The following is a 22266-nucleotide window of genomic DNA, read 5'->3' on the forward strand; positions in this document are numbered from 1 at the left end:
CAGTGCGCTGTCCTCCACGGCTCTCAGGGCCACACCGGTATTAGGTGAGGTCGTGTCCTCTCGCACGGAGGAAACAGGTTCAGAGTTGGCCACCTCCCCGCCCAGAAGGGCCCCGAAGGTCGCCCAGTCCCGGCTCTGGGTGGGAGAGGTTCTGGCCTGTGCACGCTCCATTTCCGTTTTCATGGTGCGATTTTCTCATCTCTGCACCAGCTCTGACGCTTCCCTGAATTCAGTACCATCCATATTTGCTGGCGGTCTCTAGGGTTCCATCAACAACAAAACAAACAAAACAAACCGGACGCCTGGAAGGCTCGGTTGGTTAAGCGTCTGACTCTTGATTTGAGCTCAGGTTCTGCTCTCGCGGTTTTTGAGTTCGAGTTCGAGCCCCTGCTTGGTATTCTCTGTCTCTCCCTCTCTCTCAAAATAAATAAACTTAAAAAAAGAAAAAAAACCAACCCAGCCCACCGTCACATGTTCTGCCTCCCTCGGTCCTCAGTGACAAGAGGGACCGCGTCTGCCAGGTGAGGCTGGAGGGGTCCACAGAGACCACGGCCCTGTCCACAAGGACAACAAGGATCCGTTTCTTGAGCTGGCCCTTCCCAGGCCGGCTGTTTCCTGACAGCGCAGCGGCCCCCCCACCCCCACCCAGCGTGGTCCCAGCACACGGTCCCGAGGAGCTCCTGATCCCTGTGACCTGCCATGGCTCACATGCAGCAAGAGCGCCAAAGCCTCGAGCTGTCACAAGCCACCACGTGACTCTGGCTCCCCAGGACGGCCTCCCAGGCTCAGAGAGCAGCTGCTCGCTTAGGGTTCCAGAATGTTCTCTGATGGCAAAGGTAGCATGTGTCGAGCACGTACTATGTACCACGAGCGTGGCGGTACACGTTGCCTGTGTGGTCTCGCTGTCCTACGGGACTAGTATTTGTGTCCTGACTGCACGTGAGGAAACCGCACAGGGAGGACCCGAAAGCGGCGTTCGCAAGTAACGGGAACATCCAGGAGGGGATGGCCGCCGGCGGGCGGAAGCAACGCGGGCCGCAGGGCCCCGGATCCAAGCCAGGAAGGGCCGCGGGCGCACGCAGGCCCCCGGCTGGACACACGGTGTGGGACTGGACGCGGGTGACTGAGCACATGGCTCTCGCGCCCCTGGAACTCGCGGCTCTGCAGCCTGTGGTGGGTGGGCGGACGGCTTCCAGCACAGCGCGAGTGACACCCGCAGGGGACGGGGCCCCGCGGGCTCCCAGGGCCGGTTGTCAGAAGGGCACCCACACCCAGGAACACACCTTGAGGGATGCGCCCGCCAGCAGACGGCGGGGACAGTGGCCGCCGGAAGAGCGTGCGAGGGCGCAGGCATGTGCCAGGCGGGAGAGCCGGCAGTCACTGGGGGCGGGGCCGGCCCACAGTGCCCACGGCGAGGCGTTTGGTGGTGGGCCACCGGAAGGTCCTAAATGGAGGCGGCTTAAGACAGCTCGGAGCTGACGCCAGCCCGTCCCAACACGGCGTCGTGGAGGCAGAAGGGGGATGGTTCCGAAGATACGGGGGACGTAAAACCAGCAGGACCCCGGGCAAGTAAGGCCAAGGATGAGCTCAGTTCCGTCTCGGGCCAGGGAGCAGACGCCAATCCCATCCACGGAGAGGAGCACACGAGACGTGGAGGGAACTGAGGGCGAGGACTTTAACCTTTAGCGGGAATGAAGGGCGTCGCCCAAAGAGACGTGACCAGGAGTCGTAGGACGCACGGCTTGAGCTTTGTCGTGGATTGCACAGGGGACTCAGGCGAGCTCTGCCGGAAGGGAAGGACGCGCGGGGAGAGGACCTGGCGGGGGCTCAGGAGCATGAGGGACATGTGAGCTCAGGCCTCAAGCGAGGGCAGCACACAACACCGACCTCCCGGGACACAGGCCCTGCAGACGCCGAGGCTGCCGACAGGCTCAGAGGAGCTTCGCCTGCAAGAGGCCAGGGGCGCCCTCCGGCTCCGGATCATGGTGACCGGAAAGAGCGCTCTTCCTGGCAAGAGATCAGAGCTGGACGGCAGTGGGGACAGCCACGGAGCGGCACACCCACTTTCCAAGTTTTTACCTTGAAACGGAGGACCAGAGACAGCAGGAGGGAGAGGATCCGGGCACATCTCGTCTTTCCCACATTCCTATTAAAGGAGACGGTGACGTAGCAGACGGGCCACGTTCCAGAGGGGTTGGGACACCTGTCAACGGAGACAGGAGGGGGCAGCGCCGCGGCCCGAAGCCCCAACCCCAGCACCCGCCCTCTGCCTGTGGGGTGCTGCTTCTTACCCGAGAGGAAAGGAGGGAAGATGCTGGGGGTGCAGAGAGCAGCGATGGGTGAGGGGACCCTGAGACTCAGCGTGGTCAGCCAGGACTGACCGGGAAGCAGGGCACAAGCTCAGGAACGGAGGAGGAGTGACGGGTACCCACCTGGGCCACGGCCGCACGTCGGCACTGGACGAGTCTGCACCCGTGTGTCCCCGCGTCTCTGTAAATGGCCTACTTTCTGGTTTTTCAGTCGTTGCACAAGAGTCGCATTTATCCTGTACGTTCTCGTGCACAATCTCATATCACAGCCTATCGTTAGCCCGTGTACACGCTCATGCAAGTTAGCACGTGTGCAGTTCATACACGTTGGCCCACGTGCATGATCAGACATGTATGAGTAGTTTTCTGTTCCAGCCGGAAGTCTTCCTTTAGATAAGCGTGAGCTTCTGTTTCCAAAACTTTGACGACTGAATAAAATAATCATGTTCAACTTCCTCTGCACCTTCTACAGACTCACAGTAAGTCTGTACTTGAGAGGAATCAGACCACCGGGTGTCATTGTCCCCACATGGCAGGGCCCGGGCAGCGGGCTGCAGACAACAGGTTGCCGAGGAAGAGACGGAGGGAGCGTGTGTTTTCTCCTCAGCGTTACCCCTTTTCTGGGCCCACCACCCAGCCTCTCTCTGGTGTTCCCGGCCACCCAGTGCTCCCCCTCGCCAGGGGACTGACGGGGTCTAAAGACTTGGAGAGCACATGCGGGGCCGTTCCCGGAAGGTCCCTCCTCCCGGAATAATTTTGTGCTCACAGGGAGCAGCTCCAGCTTCTGGAGAAACAGAATCTGAGCAGCGACAGCGGGGAGGGACCTGCCCACACCAGGGCGGACGCGTCCTGAGGCTGTGTCCCTTCTTTAGTCTTTCAGGTTGCCCGAGAGCAAAGAAAAGTGGCATCAGGGTGGCACAGAGCAAGGAAGACAAGGAAGACCAGGAGCCCATCAGGTGCGCGTGTGGGGCGGGCAGAGGGCGGGCAGAGGGCAGCGAGCCCTTGGGGGAGCCCAGGGGGGCGGTGGGGGCAGGCGGAGGGGACGCCAGGCACCTGCAAGGCCACCTGTGGGCACCAATCCCAGAGCACACCTGCCGGTCAGGAGCACCATGTAAATAGGGAATCTCCGGCCACCTGATGCTTGGGGGAAGCGGAGCCAGGAAACGTCCCTCTGCCCCTCGGTGGGAGACGCGGTGGCGCTGGCGGGGAGAGGCAGGTGTTAGCGGTAACACCGACGGCGAATGTCCGCTGGAAACCACGTAGCCGCCCTCTGTCCGGTCCTCCGGCAGGACCTGAGAGCGGCGGGCAGGCACCCCGGGCTTCCAGCACATGCTCCGGGTGTTTGCCACACACGGACGCCCGGAGCCCGGTCCCAAACTGCGTAAGATAAACCTGGCCCTGTCTTCCTGCGATGTTCATCTCAGGGCCTTTGGAGAAAAAAGAAATTGATTAAAAAAAAAAAAAAATGAAAATTATCGTAAAAATTACATAAAACGTATCAAAGTAATCAGGTTACACTAATTTTGTAGAATGTAAACGTTGCCGTTAAAAAAACGCATGCGAAACCCGCCGGCCTGGGGCCCGTGAGGCGCGCTGAGCCGCACCTCCATGCGGTAACCGCTGGTGGTCTGCCTGCGTCCTCGGCCCCACGGCCGTCACTGCCCTGGGGAGGTTCAGGAGCGGGGTTAGCCTGCCCTTGACCTCCAGCTGCAGCCAATGATTTTCCTCCCTATTCCCCAAAAGGTACTGACGGGGTACCACGTGCCGACACCGTTGCAGGGACACCGTTCCAGGAGACTTAATTAAAATCTCTGCCTCCTGCTTAACACCCTCTCTGGCTGGAGGCTATTTTATGGCCCCGGGAGAACACAGCCAAACAGAACGCGCTTTCTAGCTCTTGAGAAAAACCACGGGTTTATACAATCGCCTTTAAAAACCAATCCTGCAATTTCTCCACCGGTGGCCTTGCATTCCTCCACCGAAAGAGCTGTGATTCTGTCCAAAAGGGGGTCTTTTCAACAGATGCCTGCATCTCACTTGCGACATCCAACATTCCTCCCCAACGCAGACATTCTCCCCAAAACCGCCTTCCTGGGGTCAGCGGCTGACCAGGCGTTTCCACGCGAGGAATTACCTCGGCTCTCCACTAGGTGGCACTTTCAGGGCCTTTTTCTCTGTCCTTTTCCTTTGCTGGAGCAGAGCCTGATGGGTTTTTCCTCAAGCCAGGTTCTTCCGACCTCGTTGTGGAGGCCACCAGGCATATGGTGGCAAGGCCATCACGTGCGTGTCTTCTGCTCCCCAGATGTCCCGTTCCTGGGTGTGACGGCCAGGGCCACATAACCGGGAAGTACGCCTCCCACCGCAGTGCGTCAGGATGTCCCTTGGCCGCCAAGAGACAGAAGGACGGATACCTCAATGGCTCCCAGTTCTCCTGGAAGTCGGTCAAGACGGAGGGCATGTCGTGTCCCACGCCAGGATGTGACGGGTCGGGCCACGTCAGCGGCAGCTTCCTCACACACCGGAGGTGAGTGGCCGCCTGTCCCGGGTCACGGCCGGCACGATGCGAGGCTCGTTTAGAAAGGAAAGGTGCAAAGGTGCCACCAACTCATGATCTCCTGAGGCAGAAAGAGGAAAACCCTGGAGTGTGTTTTGAGACGTTCGCCTCATTCCCATCTCTGTATCAGGACAGGCGTTTACCAAAGTTCTGGATCGGGATCCACCGTAAGACGCACGCTGTAACTGCACACACACGCGCATCTGTAGGTTTGTTCGTTTGGCCTAGAGACTGCAGGCAGGCCCTTCCCTCCGGGAAGGGGGATGGTTGTTAGCACAGGGACCTCATGTTGCATGCCCGGGCCAAAAGGGGATCAGGACATTTCCAGAACAGCCAATCAGCCCGTTAAGTTTTACTCGCTTCATTTTAAAAGAAATATGTGCAGTTAGGTTGTCTTAGCAGAAGAGGCCTATTCTGTTGAGTCGAATGGCACTCGGTGGGCCCTGCGGGGACGAGTCGGGGTGGGTGGTGTAGACAGATCGCAGAGGCGGTGGAATCGGTCGGGCCACATGTCCCCGGCTTCTTGCAACGCAGGCTGGAGGACGCCAGGGGAAACGCGGTAAGCTGTGTCCAGGCCAGAATGAACAGAGGCCTCCATGCAAACAGGAAGGGGTCACGGCATGTGCAGGAATGTGTGGATGGGAGCCTTTCGATGCCCCTTGAAGGGAAGGTTACGTTTTCACCGTGAAAGAGAATCCCGCCGTGATAGGAACTCACACAGGGTCAGGGGACAGAGAGGAAACACGAATGGCTCTCCCTGACCGAATCTCTCAGCCTACGGCCCGAGGCCAGCGGCCTGGTGTCTCCTGGGAGAGGCTGGCCTCGATCGGAGGGGCCCCCGCAGCCCGCAGGCGTTCACACGCTCGGGGCCCACACGGCGTCCGTTCTGCCTCCGTGCACAGACAGACCCCACTCCCGCTACTGGGACCGGGGTCTTCGCCGAGGTCCGCTGGGACCCAGGGCAGACAGTGACCCCAAGGCGCCCCCTTTTGCCCATTTGCCCAGGTGCCCGCAGGAGCCACAGAGGGTCCCGGATGTGACCCGTGACGCCCACCCAGCCTGAGGGCCACCAGCCCTGCTGCACGAGGCTGAGACTGTGGCGCTGGCCACCATGACCCTGCCTCCAGAGGACCTGGGAGGGGGGACGTGTCAGGGCGCTGAGTCAGGGGCCCTGCCTTTCGCGCTCCCACAGCGGCCGAATCCTCGCGCCGTGAGCTGGCGTCTCAGTCGTCCCCGAGGAGGAAGGGGGTGTCGGCGTGCCTGTCGGCGCCGCTCCGCCCCCACAGGTGCCGGGCGCTTAAGATGCCTTTGCAGGCCCTCGGCGTCTGTGCAGGAACAGGGTGGCGGCACGCGGGTAAAGGGGACGAACAGAACCGAGCGCAGAGCTGAACTGCTGTGTGTACGTTGTGGTAAAACGCACGTCTCACCATCGTAACTACCTTCAGGTGCACAGCTCAGTGGCAGAAAGGCCACTCAGGTTCTTGTGCAACCGTCCCACCGTCTCCAGAAGCTTCTCGTGTTCCCAAACCGCAGCTCTGTCCCCAGTAACACCGACGCTGACCCCCTCCCCCAGCCCCAGCGCCCACCGTCCACCCTCCGCCTCCACGATCAGACGACTCCAGGGACGTATGATGAGTGGAATCAGCCGGTATTTGTCCTTCTAGGTCTGGCCGATTTCACTGAGCACAGCGTCCTCAAGATTCACCGTGTGTAGCAGCTGTCATGATGTCCTTCCTTTTTAAGGCTGAATCACACCCTATTGTCTGTTGACCTGCAGTTTTTATCTGCTGAACAAGTGCTCATTTATTTTATCGAGTAGGCAAAATGCGATTCCCAGAAGGTGCGAGAATTGGACAGTTCCCGGGTGAGAATTGGAAAAGTGTGCGGACGTTAGCTGAGCAGAGTGTCTGAAGGCTCAGCCTTTGGAGGCTGTGGCCCCGGCCTCATGGGGTGACAGGCCAGCCGTCACCCCAAACCTTTAAGGCCTTAGCGAGGAGGAGTCTCCAGAAAGACGGCCTTGGCGCATTGAGATGTGGGGTTCCTGATACACCCCCTGTGCCGGGAAAACACAAAGTTCCCATTATCCCTCTTCTCCTCCAAAGTGTGGCAGCCTTTGTAGGTGACAAGAGATCACGTCTAACGGTGCCGGGACATAAGCACCGGGCGAGCGGGAGCACGCGTCTGTGGCCTCCAGGCCCTCCGAGCCGCTCTCCCCAGTTTCCTCCTCTGGGAGGTCACAGCCCGCGGACACTCCGGGACAGGGACGGTCAGAGCCCCAGGGGCTCTGCACGTCACAGTCCCCGCTTGCCGCGAAACCGTTTCGTTCATTCAAGTCTGGGAGGCAAACTCTCCACCCTGTGAGGGAGGGTGGGGGGCTCCAGCCCGTGTCCCCAGCAGAGCTCTTGTAAAGGGCATAGGAAATGTCTTATTTTCTTCAGGATTGGCCGAGTCTTCCTAAAACAGCAGTGTTTAGAATGAAAACCCAGATACTTTCCCATGTAAATCAGACACATTTCTATCGGGACATACTGCGAACCCTCCAGCAGTACGGGAAGCCGAAGTCGCTGTCTTCTGACCATGCGGCACAGGCCCTCGTGATCTGTAGATGCTTCTGGAGCATCCGGGACGGACGGCTCTCCCCGTCGTCACTTCAAAGGCCAGCCGTGAGCCAAACGAGCACTGTCACCTGAGGCAGTGGCCACACGCACCTCCCAGGGGGCTGTGGAGAGGGTTCCAGAAAACCCGGATGGGGACAGCTGGGACCAAAGCCAGCCTGAGAGAGGGAAGAGGGCAGAGGGCAGGTGTCAGGGTGGGGAGTGAGGATGTGGCCACTGGTAGAAGACATTCAGGAGGGAGACACGTATCTCCCGAGGGCCCAGGATCGAGGCACGGCCTCGGGAAGAGAGAATCCACGTGTTACCAGAAGGGGAAAATGGGGGAGACAGTAAGACACTGAGGACCCAGGCCGGCTGCGGGAGGTGGGAGCCCGGCCAGGACGACGACGGGGCAAGTGGGGCAGGAGGAGGAGGGGTGGGTGGGCAGCGGACGGCGGCCCAGGGGGGCCCCGAAGGGGCGGCACGCCCTGTCCCGGCAGCCAGCAGGGTGCGGGAGGGGAAAGCAGGCAGCAGCCTGGCGCAGCCCGGGCATGGGCCCCGGGGGTGACTGGGAGCGGGGTGCCAGCGGGCAGGGAAGGGCGGGGAGGCCGGGAGGAGCCGGCTGACCCAGCGGTAGCGACACAATTCCCAGCCGGCACCCGCCGTCCCCCGACCTGGCGCCTGGGCTTCCCCCCCGGGGACCTCGCTCCCTCCCTGCCAGCCTTGCTGAGTGCCATTCCCTCCGCATCTGAGCGCCTTCCCGTTGCCTACAGCGCTCTTTCCTCCACTTCCCCACCTGCCCTACGAAGGCCTCCTCGTCCTTCAACATGATGTCGGGCTCGTCGTGCGCCAAGCAGAGTTCGAAATACCTTGCGATGTTAACCCTCGTCATCTTCATAAGAACCCATGGAATTAGGCCCCATAACGTGCCCGGTTTGTAAACATTCCTGGTCTGTAGACCAAGAACTCAGGCCACAGGAGTTAAGTACTTGTGTGTCTAAGTGACGGGGCAGGACTCGAACCCAGGCAGCCTGCCTCCTGCATTCCGGGGCCCCTCCTCCGAGCTGTGCGGCTCGCCTTCACCCTGAGCATCTGTATCCAGGTGGTGAAAGAGGCCGGACTCCCCTGTCCACGCAGGGTGCCCTGTGTGTCCCGTTCCCCGGTAACTGCAGGGTCTGCCCTGCTCCGTTGCAACGGCTTCTTCCCCCTTCCACGTATCCAGGGCACCTCACTTGTCCCCGCATACCAGCATTTAGGAAACGGTCTCCTGCCTCCGTGAGCGACGGAATACGTTTTCTGAGGTGGTCAGAGCTCTGGTGAAAATAGGAGGCAGCGGGGGGCTCACTGGGTGCACCGAGCAGCCTGGCCTCCTCCAAGACAGGAACGCTTTCCAGGTGTGACGGGTCCCGAGGCAAGAGGTCCCAGCACGGTCTGGGGGTGAGGGGCATGAGGTGGAAAAGCAGGCCACAGGGAGAGAGCTCTGCCAGGGGCCCCGCTGCCTGGGGAGGCCACTGTGCATCCTGGGGCACAGGTGCAGGAGGCCGGGGGCGGGGTGGGGGGGAAGGTGGGTGTCCCTAGCTGTTGAACCTGCTTCTCTGTGTGTATCCCCTCCACCTTACTGCAGTTCAAGGAACAGTGGAAGAGTCTACAGAATTAAAGTCACTAATTCAAACCCTGGAAACAAAATACGCAACCTTGGAACTAAGTCGTTATCTTTCACTGGGCTTGACCAAAATGAACTTTCTTTCAAAAAGATCACACCCTAGACCCTCTTAAACTTTCCCACTTGGATCCGACAACCTGATTTATTTTATTTTCAGCTTCCTCCTAGTCCATCCCACACAGGGAGCTGGCTTTCCTCAGAATTTCACTTTGCTTGGCATTTCCCGAGAGAATTGCATTAAAAATCAGTCCCCCTGCTGAGTGCTTCCTACCGGAGTTACCTTGTACTCAGCCACCTCCCGCAACGATCTGGAGGAGGACCCAGCTCCTCCCCCACATCCATCCCATAGGGAGACCCAGGCCATAGCATCACTAGATGCAAGGGACGCTGGGAGATGGAGTCTCCCCAAGGGACGCTGGGGGATGGAGTCTAGGAGCCCAAGAGGAGGAAAGCTCTATCCTTATCCGGCTTCCATGGGGTATTGAGAAGCCCTAAATTTTTTACAAACGTACGTATCACTGAGCCACAGCACCCTGAGATTCAGAGGTCAGACAACCAACACCGAGGAGGGAAGGCACTCTCCGGCGGGCACGCTGCCGGGAAGGAGAAGGTCCTGCCCGGGGCATCACGCAGGGGGGACCGCCGTGTATACCTGCAGGACAGGCCCGGGACACCTGTAGTGCGGGAACCCTGGCAGGCGTTGGGAACAGCACTGCGGCCACCTGGCCAGCTCAGCTTCCTTTGCGCCTCATAGGCGAGACACCTGCTCCTCGTGAGGCGCGGGGGAGGCAGAGCGGGGCAGACCTCTCCCGCCTCGGGGGAGTCAGCAGCTGGCACGGCCCTGCCCGTGCCCAACCCGGAGGTGGCAGCCTGTGCGGTGAGTCATCTCACGGCTGAGAGCTCGCCCCTGCCTCCAAGACCACATGTGTGCACAGAGGACCCGCAAGGAGGTTCCTCGATGACAAATCCAACTTCCACCGCTTTCCACCGCTTGGAGGAATGAAAACTCACGGGTCTAGTAACTGTGATCCAAGGTGTGGAGGAATCCGGGGGCCCTGTCGCTTCTGGAATGCTCCCTCTGGACTCTGCCCGGCCCCCTGGCCCTCACCCTTGTCACAAGGACACTTGTCTGAGTTCCCTCCCCCTGCTGCTGCCGCAGGAGGAAACGGGGAGGCCGTGGCCGGGGTTTTCGGGGTCACAAAAGCTTACTGAAGGCTTTTCTTTACAGCACGAGAAGAGAGGTCCCCTAACTTGCAGGTTTCTGTCCCAGGGGAGGAGGGGCTGAGGTGGCCGCTCTCTGAAGGAGGAGGTGCCCTGCCAGGCGGGACGGGGATCTGCCGGACCCCCGCCCACGTCCAGGAAGGCAGCCGTGCCCCCACGGCCCCCCTGGCCACCATGGGGCCGTCTCACCCGGTGGCGTCATCTGCGGAAAGATGCCTCCACGCTCTGTTCTGCTCGAGGCCTTGGATTTGCTCTGTTGGCCGAGGAGGCCGGGAGGCAGCGTCCACCCTGCAGGGCACCTGTCCTTCGCGGGGCCGGCGCTCCCCGGCAAGAGGGGTACCGTGAGGCCGCGCTGAGGAAACAGCTCTCCCCTGCAGAGACACACGCGGGGCCGTGGGCCCCATGCCCTTGGCAAGAGCCGCCCACACAGCCTCCTCCTGCACACACCCCGAAGCAGCGGGCAGGACCCAACTGGGGCGCACGACGAACCCCCTGCACAAGTGGCCTGGCCGGTCCCCTAACCGCACGGGAGATCTGAGTTCAGGGCCCTGAGCAGTCGGACGCCAGGGCCTGGGTCCGGACGCACCCTGTGGGACTGGTCCCCTCTGCACGACCCCGTGCTGACCCCTGTCCCCTGAAAGCACCCTGTCGTCTCACTCCTGTATTTTAATCTCCACATTTTGTGTCTGACGGGAAGCGGTTGAGAGGGAGAAACGTGGGCCCAGCACCTACCCGGAACCACGAGCCCCACAGGCCCCGTGAAGAGCCAGAAGGGAGAGGTCACGCCTGTGGCCTCCTCGGCCTGAAGAGGATGGGAGACGTGCAGTGTTTGCTGGGGGTTGGGGGGGGGGGGTGCTCGGCCCTCCCTCCTGGACCCACGTCACACCCGCACACATCTTTCTGCCCCCGGGCCCAGTCCGCACTCGACGGCTGCTGGAGGCTCACTTCCCTTCCAGGCGGCCTGACCAGCAGCCGGTTCCACAGATACCGCAGCCCGGGCCGTAAAGCCAGCTCCCGGCTCTGCTCCTGCCCGCGGGACACCTGCCCGGCCGCGGGAGCCCCTGCTGGGCCCTCACCGAGCTGAAATCAAGGTATCAAGGTCTGCGCCCCCACCTGGAGCTCACTGTCCGCCTCGGACTCACTTGGGGTCTTGGCAGAATCCCGTTCCTTGAGGCTCCGGGACTGAGGCCCCTCCCCCACCCTCCCCACCCCCCCACCTCCCCCACCCCCGTGTCCAGACTGATGGTCACAGGAGCAGCCACCTGCTGCAAGCACCGCTCACCCAGGGAGGGGTCGACAGGGGCCCAGGCACGGGGGCAGGGACTCCAGGGTCCCCCTGAGAGCTCGGCCCCCACCAGCATATCGTCGGGGCCACGGTGCCAGGGTCTTTAGAGAAACAAATCTCTTCTACCGTCTCTGCCTCAAGAAACGCAGCCTGTTAGGATTGAGTAGGGAAAGCCAACGTGCAAGCCAAAACCCGATAATGCAAACGAGCTCGCTTTTATCTCCAATAAACAGATGAAGAAACGGAACTCTTAAAAGCTTTAAAGTCCCAGGATGGGAGTGAATCTGAATTAAAACACCAACACAGAACAGCACAAAACCAAACGGCACAAAGACCTGGGAGCTCTAGGTCAGAGGTCGCCGCTCAGCCGGCCCCGCGGACCCTCTTGTCTCCAGCCACTTCTGACCAGCGCGACACGACCCTCGACCCGTAAGCAAATCGCAGGTTTTGGGGATACAGCAGTTTTGTGAATGTGATTGTGTTGCACAGTTCTACAAGCCTGTGTGTCTTCTAGGACTGTGCTCGTGTCTGTGCTTCCTTCCCGCGAGGCAAGCACGTAACCTGGGGTCCTGCCTCCACTCCCTGCTTTCTCCGAGGGCACGCTTCTTGCGCCTGGGGGCGAGGTGTCCTTGCTCGTGGCCCCTGCGCCCCACCAGCTGCCTCCAGCGGCCCGCACGCTCCGTCCTCGGCAGAGGCACTGGGACCACCTGACAGTGGCCACCGGTGCTCAAAGACATCTGTCCTCTCTGTCCCTTGAAATTCCTGTGTCCTGGGGTCTCTGGGACCCACCACCCCTGGCCTCAGCCCTCCCTGCCCGGCTTGGGCTAGCCCCATGGACACCCAGCACTCGGGGCTCCCAGCCGGCGGGGGGGGGGGGGTCCTGCTCCCTCCCGGGAGCCACTGACACCCCTTGTGCCCCCCCCACAGCCGCCTGGCAGCTGCCCAGGAGGAGGACCAGCCCTCCAGGACCCTGGGGACAGGCACCCGGGCCTGTGGCCACCGACCTATGGGGCTGGGAGCCGTCAGTGCAGTTCCCGGCAGGGTCCCTGCCTCTGTTGTGTGACTGGTTCGGACGATTTGAGTTTACATTCGGACCCACGTGCAGCCCCTTGTGGGGACACCCTGGAGCCGCCCTGGGGTTCTCGTCTACAGTTGCTGCAGCGGTACCTTCCCGCCGTCCCTCCTCCGGTGCTGCGAGCAGAGCACAGGCCGAGCCAGTGCGGGCTCAGCAGGGGTAGGACGCGCACAGCCCCCTCCCTGGACTGAGGCCACCGGCCCTTCCCGAGGTGCGTCCCCATGTCGCCGGCCTGCCCCCTGCAGTGTCCCACTCGGGAAAGCTCCCATCCACGGAACAGAAAGGGGTGGGAACACAGAAGAAGCTCGCGCACACGGCCGCCCTGACACGCTCCCGAGGCCGCACGCGTGTGTTCTCTCGTGCCCTGGAGGCCAGGGGTCCAACACCAAGATGCAGGCAGGGCTTCCTCCAAAGGCTCCGGGGTGTCCTCCCGGCCGCTCCAGCACCACGGGCACAGGGCATGTCCCTCTTCTAGGGGACACCTGTCACTGGCCGGCATACCGTTGTCTCAGCCTGATCACATCGGCGAAGGTCCGGATAGGGTCCTGCCAACAGGTTCTGGAAGCTGGGACATCAACATATCTTTCTGAGGTAACCGCTGACCCACGGTAATAACTCTGCTGGATTTCACTCTGAGCTTCCTGAGAGTGAGCAGAAGGACAGACAGAAAGACAACGGCGTCATCACTGCCTGTTCGGATGAGCTTCCGCAGCACAAAACCCAATGGGCTCAGCAAGGGGACAAGGTGACAAGGTGACAAGGGGACAGGGGCTGTGTCTCTCCGAGTGGCAGCTTGTGGCCGTCAGATCCCGGCTCCCGTCTTGCTGCTGCACCATCGGGACACTCCGAGCCTCCTCTAGGGGGCTCCTTCTGTCCCGTGAGGGGCTGGGGGCCGCGGTCTCTTGGGCACCCACTCAGCGTTTGCCTCCGTCCCCTGGGCCGGGTGTCCTCCTGTGGCCTCCTCACCCGTGGCCTCGCCTGGGGTCTCATCACACCAGATTCCTCGCTGAGGAGGAAGAGTGGCCGGGCTCCCTGCCATTGTGACCCACAGAAAGGAAGAGAAGAGAAGAGCACACTCCGTACAGACGGACGGACAGATGTCCTCCCTGCACTCGATTTCAGCAACCGCCTCCAGGGAAAATCCCGGTCACTCCACCATCTCAAAACTCTGCTGAAACGACCTGCTCTCATTTTACAAACCCAGGAAACAAAAACAGCGGAAACGCAGAAAGCGAAGAGGGCTTCACTCGCACCAAGTAGCGGGAGCCGTGGAGGCGGCGGACGCAGGTGCACAGACCCAGGAAGGTGGGAACCAGAAGTGAGCATGCGGCCCGCGGGCCCCACGGACCCCGCGGCGGGATTCTGGGCAGGCTCCCAAATCGCACCAGGTGGAAATCTCTGTAAGGAGAGGGGCTCCAGGAGCCCGGCCTCGTGCGCCCCTCGCCCCAGCAGAAGGGACGGGGTCCCAGGTGCATGGGAAGCAGGAATGGAGGGGGGGCGTGGGGCCCTCCGCCTCTTGCTCCCAACCTACTGTGGCCACCGCGTCAGCCCGTGTGCAACCCCTGCGACCTCCAGACGGACATCCGCAGGCCCCAAAGACAGGCCTCAACTGGCAATACTGGGGCCATGGGAATGAACAGCCAAGGATGACCAACTGGTTAAGGAAAGCGCTAAGCAACGTAACAGAAAGCGAGAGAAACCGCAAAAAGAGAAAGAAAAGCTCAGAGAAAACAGGCATTTCTGGAAAGAGGAGAATTTTTTTTTAATTTTGTCATCAGAAAAGGAGAATAAACAGAATGTAACAAATTATTATATTCCTAATCCAAGAAAAATTAAGAGAACAAGAAAGATCTTTTTAAAACAAAGACAAGTGAAATAAAAAGTTCAGTTACAAGGTCAGAATATAAAGTTGAGGAAATCTCTCTTAAATTATAAACATGAGAAAAGAAGATAATTTAAAAAAACAGAGAAAGAATTCGAGACGCTTCCTACGGAGCTCACAGGGATCTGCGAAGGTAGGAAAAGAGAGAAAAGAGGAGAAAGAAAATCACCGAGGAAAGAGCGGGACACACACCCAGGGGAAGGTCCCCGAGCCCGGAGGGGGTTCGGCTCAGATCTGCACTTGCTGAGTTTACAGACGGCGTCCTGAAGGAACCAGAGCAGCCGTGGAGGGGGCACCGTGCCCCACAGGCTCCCCCAGAGCAGCAGAGCCAGGACCAGAGACCCGCCTCGGGGCCCCCGATGCTCTGTGGCCACCCAGCACCCAGACCCAGGCCCTCCCGCCGGGGTGACTGTCCTGTCAGGGTGACCCTCCTGCCGGGGTGACCCTCCTACCAGGGTGACCCTCCAACCAGGGTGACTGTCCTGTCGGGGTGACCGTCCAGCCAGGTTGACCCTCCTGTCAGGGTGACCATCCTGCCCCGGGGCGGCCAGCCTTCCCGTGGGCAGTGTACCAGCCTCCTACCCCCTCCCTACACGTTGGGGGCAGGTGGTCTAGAAACCCTAGAGAGCCAGGAAGCCCAGTAGGCAGTTCAGCGGGGACACTGGTGCCCCTCCCCCCACACGATGCCTCCTGCTCGTGAGTCAGCAGAAGCAGGGGTGGGGCGGGGGGAGATGGCTGTGACCATTGACCGTCCACACTGCAGGCCCCGTTACTGAGTGTGTCTCCTCTCTCTCAGGTGACAGTCACACAGGAAGGGGGCCGTTCAGCAAGGTGAAACAGCAAATAGTAAATCAAGTGTCCAGGTGGTAAAACTTGGCTGGAAAGAGGCCAGTTGCATCTGAATGTGTGCCTCCGGGCCGAGTTCTGAGCCACAGACACCCCCTCTTGCGGGTCCCCGAGAGTCCTCTGTCCCTAAATGCTCGGCCCCCCCGCCCCCACTCTCTGGGCCTCTGGGCAGCACACCCCACCTGCCCACAAGGCTCTTATTCTCCTCCTCCCACGAACCACCCTCACTGCCCCCATGTCTTTTCAGCCGTATCTTCCGGAGCCTTTCCCTTAATTTAGCTATTTTCAGCTGTAAGATTCTCCTGAAGGAAGTCCGTTTGGGGCCGATGTCCTGACCGAATGTCCCTCCTCCCCCTGAAGTATTTGCCTGGACCCACCCTGGGCTTCCTGGTGCTGTCCCTGTGCCTGACATCTGGGGGAGCTGGGGGAGGGGGGGAGGCGGCAAGCTGGGTGGGCAACAAGTTAAGTGATGCCCACAGCGGCCAGAACTAAGACTCTGTGACTTTCCAAACCCCCACTCAGAGTGATGCAGTTGTAATTAGAAGCGTTCCCATGATGGCCCACTGGGCCCCCGTGGGAGCCACACCGAGACCCCCAGGTCCGCTCCCTGCAGGCAGCAGGCGTGGGACATTCCCCTGAATCCTCAGCCATCTGGGCCCCCAGGAGTCAACACGCCACAAAGTGAGGCCAGCGTGAGCTGCCACCAGATCCACGGACCCACCCCGCACCCGGCTCAGTGCCACGGGACACTTCCAAATTTGACCCACGAGGTCATGCGGTCCCCGTGCGCGGGTGGGTGGGCCTGAGCAAAACAGATGACTCTGCGGTGCTGTCTGAGTCCCGGTTCAGTTTCCCGGCTTGAGGGCGGTGGCCTGCCATCCCCGGCTGGCCCTTCACGTCACTGAAAACCAGGAGAAGCCTCGGAACATGAAAGCAGTGTGGTCGAGGAGTCCGAATTTGGACGTGTTCCTTCTGCTGCACGTTCGGGTCTGGGAGCAGCATCCTAGGCACCCCCGGAGATGCCCGGTGGGTCTACTCTGCTGACGCCTCCCCTTCGCTGCTTTGCGCCCGCGCACTGCCACGTGGCTTAGTTCCCACCACCCTATCGTCAGGGTAGGGGGACTCGGGTGGGGAGATACCCAGCGGGCACCACACTGGTGCTAGCGGCTTCCAGGAGCCGCCAGACTCGGCCGGCAACAAGCTGGCCTCTGAGCAGCCCCGCTGAGCGGCGACAGGAGAGGACACCGGGATGCGAGAGCCGGGGGCTGGTGACCGGCCGGGCCCGCTTTCTAGCAGCGGGGCAGACGCGGACACGGGCAGGACGAACCGCACTTGCCGACATCGGACGCGGAGCCCCGAAAGGACAGTGGAGGCGGCCGCTGGGACACTGCTCTGGAGAAGCCGGAGGGCGGTGGTCCGTCCACAGTGGGCTCAACAGGCAGGACCCAAGCTGAGGGCCTGGCTCCGTGAAGGGACGGTCGCGGGCCACCGTGGTGACAGACAGTGGGGAGCAAACACACGTGAGGCTCGTCCCCGGCAGGAGCACGGAGCCCCCCCCAGATGACTAAACCCGGGGACCCTCCAGTGCCCTCCTGTCCCCCACCCGCCATGCCATCGGGGGCCCAGAGGCATTTTCCCTGGGAGCTCACGCCCTAAAAATCTGGAAACACCATCAGCAAACACGGCTCACGGAGGGAAGGTCCCAGGAAGAGCAGCAGGTGTGGTGATTCCTCACGAATACTCTGCACGACGCCGAACACCAACGTCTCACAGACAGCGGACCAAAGACCGCTTGGACGTCGGCGTGAACCACGCAGGACCATGAAAATACGTGACGTACAAGGATACGTCTTCCCCCAAACAGTGCTAATCCCCATCAGAAAACGTGAGAGAAGTCTGTGAAGACACTTAGGAAGCCTCCGCCATGAACACTGACATTACACGGTATTGCTAATAACCACGTAAGCCACGCTGTCACCGGGTGTTGGATGGACACGGATACAGGTAAAGCCCTCACAGCATCGCTAGGCTGTGAACAGGGTCCGTCTGGCCCTGAATTATGGGTGAAATACATTATACATACGTGATGCAATATATATGTGATGTTGGACGTGCAGTTGTATACACACGTACAGTTTTCATTTCATCCGCACACAAAGTGCCAGGGGAACCACGAGTGCGGGGGCCCCCAGTGTCGGTCCCTCCGGACGGTGGCGGGTAAGAGTGAGCCCCCGAGGGGCAGGGGTGGGGAGGCCCAGGCTCGGGACCACAGAACGTGTCAGGATGCAATTGTCCTCAACGCTTACCTAGTGAGAAAGAGAAGGAGGGAGGGGAGCCGCCTGGGAAGACGGTCGTCAGACAGACACAGGGGCCAGATTCCCGGTTCTGCACATGCACCCGGAGGGGACAGAGTGTTAGCAACGTCAGGGGGCAGATGGGAAGTTTGCCAAGAGGCCACACATTTGATGTCAATGGCAAAGGGGTTTTAAACATTCCAGTGAGATCATGATATTGGGGCTCCATTTTCACAACTGCGATCGCCCCCAGTACTCTACTGGAGGCAGGACGGGTGCAGGAGGACCCGCTGTGCCGTGAGACGGAACGGTGAATGTGGGGGTGAGCTCGTTATCGGATCTTTCTGCTTTCGTACGTTTAAAATCAGATCTTAATTCAGGCCTCCTGTAAGTTTGACACCTTCTGTAAGAAGGAAGTTTTCCAAAGCCAGTCGCTCCATAGACAGCCACGCGGCCCCAGAAGGCACACGGTGAAGGGGACAAGTGGCGACCTGGCCCGGGGCCCCGTGCAGAACCGTCCCCGAATCCACAGGCAGACACAGCCCCCCTCGTGCACGGGGACTGGGCCACGCGGAATCCATTGCTCTGGCTTGTTTCCCATTCGCAAAAAGCCTGTGGCCGGCAACCAGTCTGACGAAATGACTCGGCGACACGCCTCGCTCGTGGCTCACGACTGTTCTCTCTGCAGGGCTTTGGGGGTCTCGGAGGCCCGTGACTAATGCCACCCGTGTCTTGTCCCCAGCTTGTCGGGATGCCCGCGAGCCACGTCAGCCATGAAGAAGGCGAAGCTGTCAGGAGAGCAGATGCTGACCATCCGACAGCGGGCCAGCAACGGTAACCACCCCACAGGCTGCCCAGGGGGCAGGAGCTGCGGCCCCGCTCTGTCCTCTGGCGTAACCACAGCCGGAGACAGTCGCAGCGTCTCTGCCGGTGCGGGATAGTTCTGGCCGCATCTAAGAGGCCAGTCCATCCGTCTGGGGTCGGGGGGAGAGTCCCCAGCAGTCCCAGCGGTTTGCCCCCCGTTGTGCCTCTGCCCCAGGCCCTCCTGGAGCGGCCGGGTTGGGGACAGCCGCCCTCCTGCCCCCTCCACGCTGAGCTTCCCAGCTGGCCCACCGTCCACCTGCAAGGACCTGTGGGTGCCAGAGCCGGGAGTACAGGGGTGCCACGGGAGGGAGGGCGAGGAAGCAGCCCAGCCTCTCCAGTATTCACAGCTTCCTCCTTCATTCACGAGTTCATGCAGAGTTGCAAATCGCGGTGCGTGTGTGGCCCCTGGGGATGTGGCGGGAGAAGTGTGGCTCTGCAGGCTGAGGGGACAAGACCGCGCTCATCCTGCAAACGGGCTCTGTTTCACAGTCTTTTTAGGGGGGCATTTTCGGGGTTGTTGAGACTTTGCGGGGGGGGGGGGGAGTTCTGTTGGGAAGGCGCGATGGGGGCGAGTGACGCGTGTGTTAGGTGAGCCCCGCCCACACCTGTTGTGAGCCGGTGGCCGTGAGGTCAGCGCTAATGAACCAACAACGAGCATCCAGGTGTCTTTCAGCAGAAACACGCATAGAACGAGCCTCCAGCCCGGTGGTTGCTGGGACGTAAGCAGGGCTCGCAGCCTCCGACCTGCGCCTGCCCTGGGGCGGCTGACTCAGTGTTGGCGGGACTTGGTAGAACAGGACTCAAGGGATTACAGCGCCCGGGATTTGCAACCACTCGGCAAACTGCCACTTCGGAGAGCAGGGGCAGGTCCCCTCCTCAGAGGACGCTGCGAGGAGGGCGCCGGGGCAGGGCCGACCCCGAGGCTGGCAAAGGAGGGGTCCCGGGCAGGCACCGCCATCAGGTTGGGCCCCTGGGAGCAGAGGCCAGCAGTGCAAGATGTGGGCCCAGATTAGCCCAGTCCCTGGGCCCGTCCCTGGAGCTGCGGCCCCGGGAACCTGGCCCCCTCTGCTGGGGTCTACCTGAGGCCGCCTCCCCCGCAGGAAGGCCGGCCGGGCCAGGGCCCCGAGGCCTCCACCGGTCACGGCCACCCGACCACTCATTCCAGGTCCCGACAGCAGCTCCGGGGCGTCCTCGGGCCTCCTGCACCACACGGTCCTTAACACGCGGCCGTCACTGCCGGGAAGACGGCCAGGGTCACGATGCGTGCGTCTGGAAGGCTCGGGCTCTGGCCTCCCCGCTTCTGTGGGACACATACTCGGGGCCACAGGCACGGAGCTCGAGCGCATGGAGCGCCGCCTCCCGGAGCTTCAGGAAACGCACCGTCACCCACAAGCCCGAGGCCGCGTGGGGAAGCCGCCGGGAGGTGCCAGGCCCGCTGCCGTCACACCTCTCGGCCGTGAGCAGCAGTGCCGGCCGCCGGGAAGAAACCACCACCGCCACCCTTCCAGAAACACTCAGCGTGACCTTTCACCAGACACCCTGGTGGTCAAGCAGCCGCCCCCCGCTGGTGGGTCGGGCCTGTGACGGTCCACACTCTTCGGCAACAGAAGCGGCAGCGGGCTGGGGGTCAGTGCAGAGAAGGAAAGGACAGAAAACAGACCCAAGGAGGGGCCATGCGGAGGGAGGCAGGCGGGATCCGGGTGCAGGGACGCGTTCTGTCGCGCTCTCGCCAGGGTGAGGCAGCTCGGGTCATGCAGCCATGAGAGGTGGGAGCTGGACCGACCCGGGTCCTCCTGAGCCCGAGTTTCTCATCTGTCTGGACATTCTTCGTGCCAGGACCAGAGTCACCTCTTAGTGACCCCTGGGGACACTCCTCTCGGTCCAGAGGCTGTGTCGTGAGGCGAGGATGGTCGGGCATCATCCTGAGCCGCTGACCCGCGGGCAAGCACGGGGGAAACGCACTGCCGCTCCCGGGGACGGGCCAGAACACGCCGTTTTCCACAAGGATCGCCCCCGTCCTGCCACGTGCAGAGATCTGGTCGCGGCGTTGCCCCCGCTGAGATGTGGAAAACAGTCTGTCTCTGTCTCTTTTCTCGAATATCTTGAGTGCAACCTGGCCTGACAATGCTCTAACACCTTCGCGGGTAACGTGGCCAGAAGCTTCCCTCCCTCCACGCCCGGCTCTTCCGTGAGTGCGCAGGCCTCAAGGAGACCACTGTTCAGTTGGCTGAGCTACTCCTGTGTTGGCATTCCAGCACCTTCCGTCAAGTGTTCACCTGAGTAAAAAGGAGCTCTTCTAAGTGTCCTTGAAGCTCCCTTCTGGCGCTGAAATCCGGGACCCTGCCCCGCCTTCCTTCCTTCCTTCCTCTTCTTCCTCCCCCTCCCCCCTTCTCCTTATTCTTCAAACTTAAAGGTCGACAAGATTTCTTTATCCCCCAGAACAGCTCTCAAAGCAGCAGGAGGTATGGCCTCTGCTCAGACCCCTCTGCAGAGCCCCTCCTGCCCCCTCAGCAGGCAGCTCCCCACCCCCCCACCCCGCCCCGCCGCCAGCCCAGCTGTCCTCGCCTTTGTTTTTGCTCTTTTGTTGTTGTTGTTGGATCTTTGTCCCCGTCTTGCCAAGGACAGAAGGAAATGAGGCAGCCCTCCTTCTTCCTCCCTGGATTGTCACAGAAGTCAGGCTGCGGGAAGGGGCTGTGACATCTATCGAACACGGAGGCCACGGGCGGGCCTCTGTCCCCGCTGCTCGCTGCCCGCTGCAGGCGCTGACACACTTAAGCTCAGCCTCCCTGCAGGCGAGGACCCAGCAGAGGTGCCACTGCCCTGAGATACGGACAAGCGCGCTGCGCCCCGGTCGCTCTCTCCCGTCTCCAGAAGCGGGCACCGCACCATGACCTGGGGCCTCGGGGGTGTCCTAGGGGCAGGCGCATGCGGAGAGCTTGAGGAAATTTGTTTCCAGACGCTGGAATTCTCTGGACTCTCTCCTGAGCCCAAGGGACTGAGATCCCGTCCACCTTTCCCCCCACTCTGTCCCTGCCACCCTCACAGGAGAATGTCCGCTGTAGGGGCGGCCGGGATGCTGGGCTGCGGGGGAACCGCCCGGGCACGCGGGGGGCCGCCCAAGCGCACAGGACAGACGCGGCAGGCACCCTGTCCTGTTTCACAGACGCACTAACGGTCGTCCGTCCGTGAATCCCGCGCTCCTAGAAGAAAACTCAGAGATGGGAAGGTCAGCACAGGGCCGCCTGCTGTATTTTTACTGGACGTGCAATGATACGACTTCCGTCAGAAAGTGGATCTGACCCGCAGGCCGCTCTGGTGATGACGCCTGAGTTGCCGCTTGGTCCGTGCAGTGCAAGTCGCTCGTAAATCGTAGGGACTAAACTCTTTGGTCCAAGGCTCTGATGGACATTATTTAAAGCGCTCCACAGCATACAATTTTGAAAATACGTATCTTTGGAAGCTGAACTTACAATAAAACATTTAGAGGACCAAGTTAAGACTTACAAAAAGGAATTTTTGTCTTTAATTCTTCAGTTCAGCAGAACTGGAAGCCCACCGTGCTAGGCCACATACAGTATTTTCACTCTTCCTTTTCCCTTCAATTATTTGTCAGCCTGCAGCAAGGTCAGCGGGAAAAACCAGTCTCTGTCACTTTTCACTGAAGACAGGTGACCACGGA

General features: G+C 61.0%; 1 protein-coding gene and 1 long non-coding RNA gene across 18 annotated transcripts in view; one reads left to right on the forward strand and one right to left on the reverse strand.

Moving 5' to 3' along the window:
• The window catches only part of MYT1L (myelin transcription factor 1 like), a 427147-nt gene that overhangs the window by 393734 nt on the left and 11147 nt on the right, over positions 1 to 22266 (forward strand). For all 14 annotated transcript variants that reach the window (XM_053891207.1, XM_019435814.2, XM_019435815.2 and 11 more), the window contains exons 20-22: positions 3182 to 3265; positions 4612 to 4833; positions 18466 to 18557. In XM_053891207.1, the coding sequence (XP_053747182.1) occupies positions 3182 to 3265; positions 4612 to 4833; positions 18466 to 18557 (398 nt within the window). The remainder of the gene's footprint in view (positions 1 to 3181; positions 3266 to 4611; positions 4834 to 18465; positions 18558 to 22266) is intronic.
• The window catches only part of LOC128773698 (uncharacterized), a 28059-nt gene continuing 6467 nt past the window's right edge, over positions 675 to 22266 (reverse strand). The window contains exons 3-4 of one of the 4 annotated variants that reach the window (XR_008418141.1): positions 2433 to 3736; positions 675 to 2146 (exon numbers count right to left, since the gene is read on the reverse strand). This is a non-coding gene — a long non-coding RNA (uncharacterized LOC128773698). Of the gene's footprint in view, positions 3737 to 22266 lie in introns of all 4 variants that reach the window. The other 3 variants (XR_008418139.1, XR_008418140.1, XR_008418138.1) reach the window with 3 other exon arrangements.

Source organism: Panthera pardus, unplaced genomic scaffold (genome assembly GCF_024362965.1).
Source record: "Panthera pardus isolate Hobbes unplaced genomic scaffold, ASM2436296v1 HiC_scaffold_26, whole genome shotgun sequence".
NCBI classification, from domain to species: Eukaryota; Metazoa; Chordata; class Mammalia; order Carnivora; family Felidae; genus Panthera; species Panthera pardus.